Source organism: Cyprinodon variegatus, unplaced genomic scaffold (genome assembly GCF_000732505.1).
Source record: "Cyprinodon variegatus isolate N-32 unplaced genomic scaffold, C_variegatus-1.0 Scaffold645, whole genome shotgun sequence".
NCBI classification, from domain to species: Eukaryota; Metazoa; Chordata; class Actinopteri; order Cyprinodontiformes; family Cyprinodontidae; genus Cyprinodon; species Cyprinodon variegatus.
In genome coordinates this window covers 105,912-107,354 of record NW_015151098.1, presented here as the reverse complement: position 1 = coordinate 107,354, position 1,443 = coordinate 105,912, and the positions used below count along the sequence as shown (strand labels likewise).

Sequence of the window (1,443 nt, the reverse complement as noted above, 5' to 3'; positions counted from 1 at the left end):
ACTAGGTTCATTTATTGAAAAAGTACAGTTACCATAACGGTATACAGAAATTTAACAACAAATAGCCTACCTGTAATCCAGGCTAAATTCCAGTGACAAAAACGTAGCAAACATAGCAAAAAACTGAAGTTCGAGTCAAGAACAAGGCGATGACCAGGTTACCGTAGAGATGGCTTGGATTCGTTAGCAAACATTGCCCCCCTGTGGTACTTGTATGTTACTACCACAAGTATAATGTTGAGGTATGCCCAGAAAAAACGTTTATAGCCCCGGCCTGTATTAGAGACCGGCCATTATTTACCTCCTCTGGCAGCGAGACCGGCCAATGTTAGAGCCCCGGCCGCTAATGGAATACAGGCCGATGTTAGAGAATTTACGGTAATTACAATCCATTATTTTTTGGGGGATTTTTTCATTAATTTCATCAATTTTATGGGATTTCGGTGTAACAATCAACATATACCGAATCGAACCGAACCGAACACCGTGACCACGAAACCGTGAATCGAACCGAACCGTGGATTTTGTGAACCATTCCTCCCCTACTCTCTGAACAACACAGATCCGATTTTTTTCCTCTGCGACTAAAGCCGCTTGGCTCTGTGGTCCTGAATCCGATTTGATTCTGATCTTTTCAAATGTGACCTGTGTCTGAACGGCCAGGCCGCATCATCCGACCTGAACGCCATTAATACCCGACAAAGGTCACTATTCTGTGTCTTGCTACGCAGAAGCAGCAAGAAAAACAACAGCCGTGACAGACCATGATACAGAGAGCAGTGTTTATGTTTAACCATCTTGAAAGGATTGTGTTTTTATGAATGGGAAAGATCGCTAGATGCGCTCCGACACTACCATCCATGTTTACCTCCATAAACACAGAGAACGCTGGCCTGTGATGTCATTGCGTCCTCTACTGCGCATGTGGGGCACTTCATTGAATGACTGCAGTTCACACAGGAGATCACATACAAGTTACATAGATTTGAAAACGGGAACGGCAAGGCAAAAAAAAAAAAATCGAATTTGAGCATCAAGGCCTGCAGTGTGAACGTAGCTTTAGTGACTCTTACTGATACTCTTTATGTTTATAGAGTGTTTTAGAGCTGGCAGTTTCTTTTGGTTTTATATTCCTGTATATTTTCATCCATACTCTGTCCACTGGCATATTCTGGAAACTTTTAATTTACCAGCTGTATGTTTTTGCAGGGTGCGGTGTCTGGCTCAGTGCAAGCCTCAGATCGCTTAATGAAGGAACTCAGGGAGATCTACAGGTCACAGAGTTACAAGACGGGTAAAGACGGGGATCATTCTCTTAAGCTCCTGTCACACCTTGACTATTTAGACCATCGCATGCCTGACGTACGAAAAGTCTGACTAAAACGCTGGCGTACGTTGGATAAGTTATGGGTACGTTGTGTATAAGTTATGAGCACGCTGGCA

The 1,443-nt window shown here is 43.4% G+C and overlaps 1 protein-coding gene across 1 annotated transcript in view; it reads left to right on the top strand.

The window, feature by feature from the left end:
* LOC107096719 (ubiquitin-conjugating enzyme E2 Q2-like) overlaps positions 1-1,443 on the top strand; it is a 23,112-nt gene that overhangs the window by 11,899 nt on the left and 9,770 nt on the right. Inside the window, exon 3 of the mRNA XM_015393498.1 lies at positions 1,210-1,294. Within this exon, the coding sequence (XP_015248984.1) occupies positions 1,210-1,294 (85 nt within the window). The remainder of the gene's footprint in view (positions 1-1,209; positions 1,295-1,443) is intronic.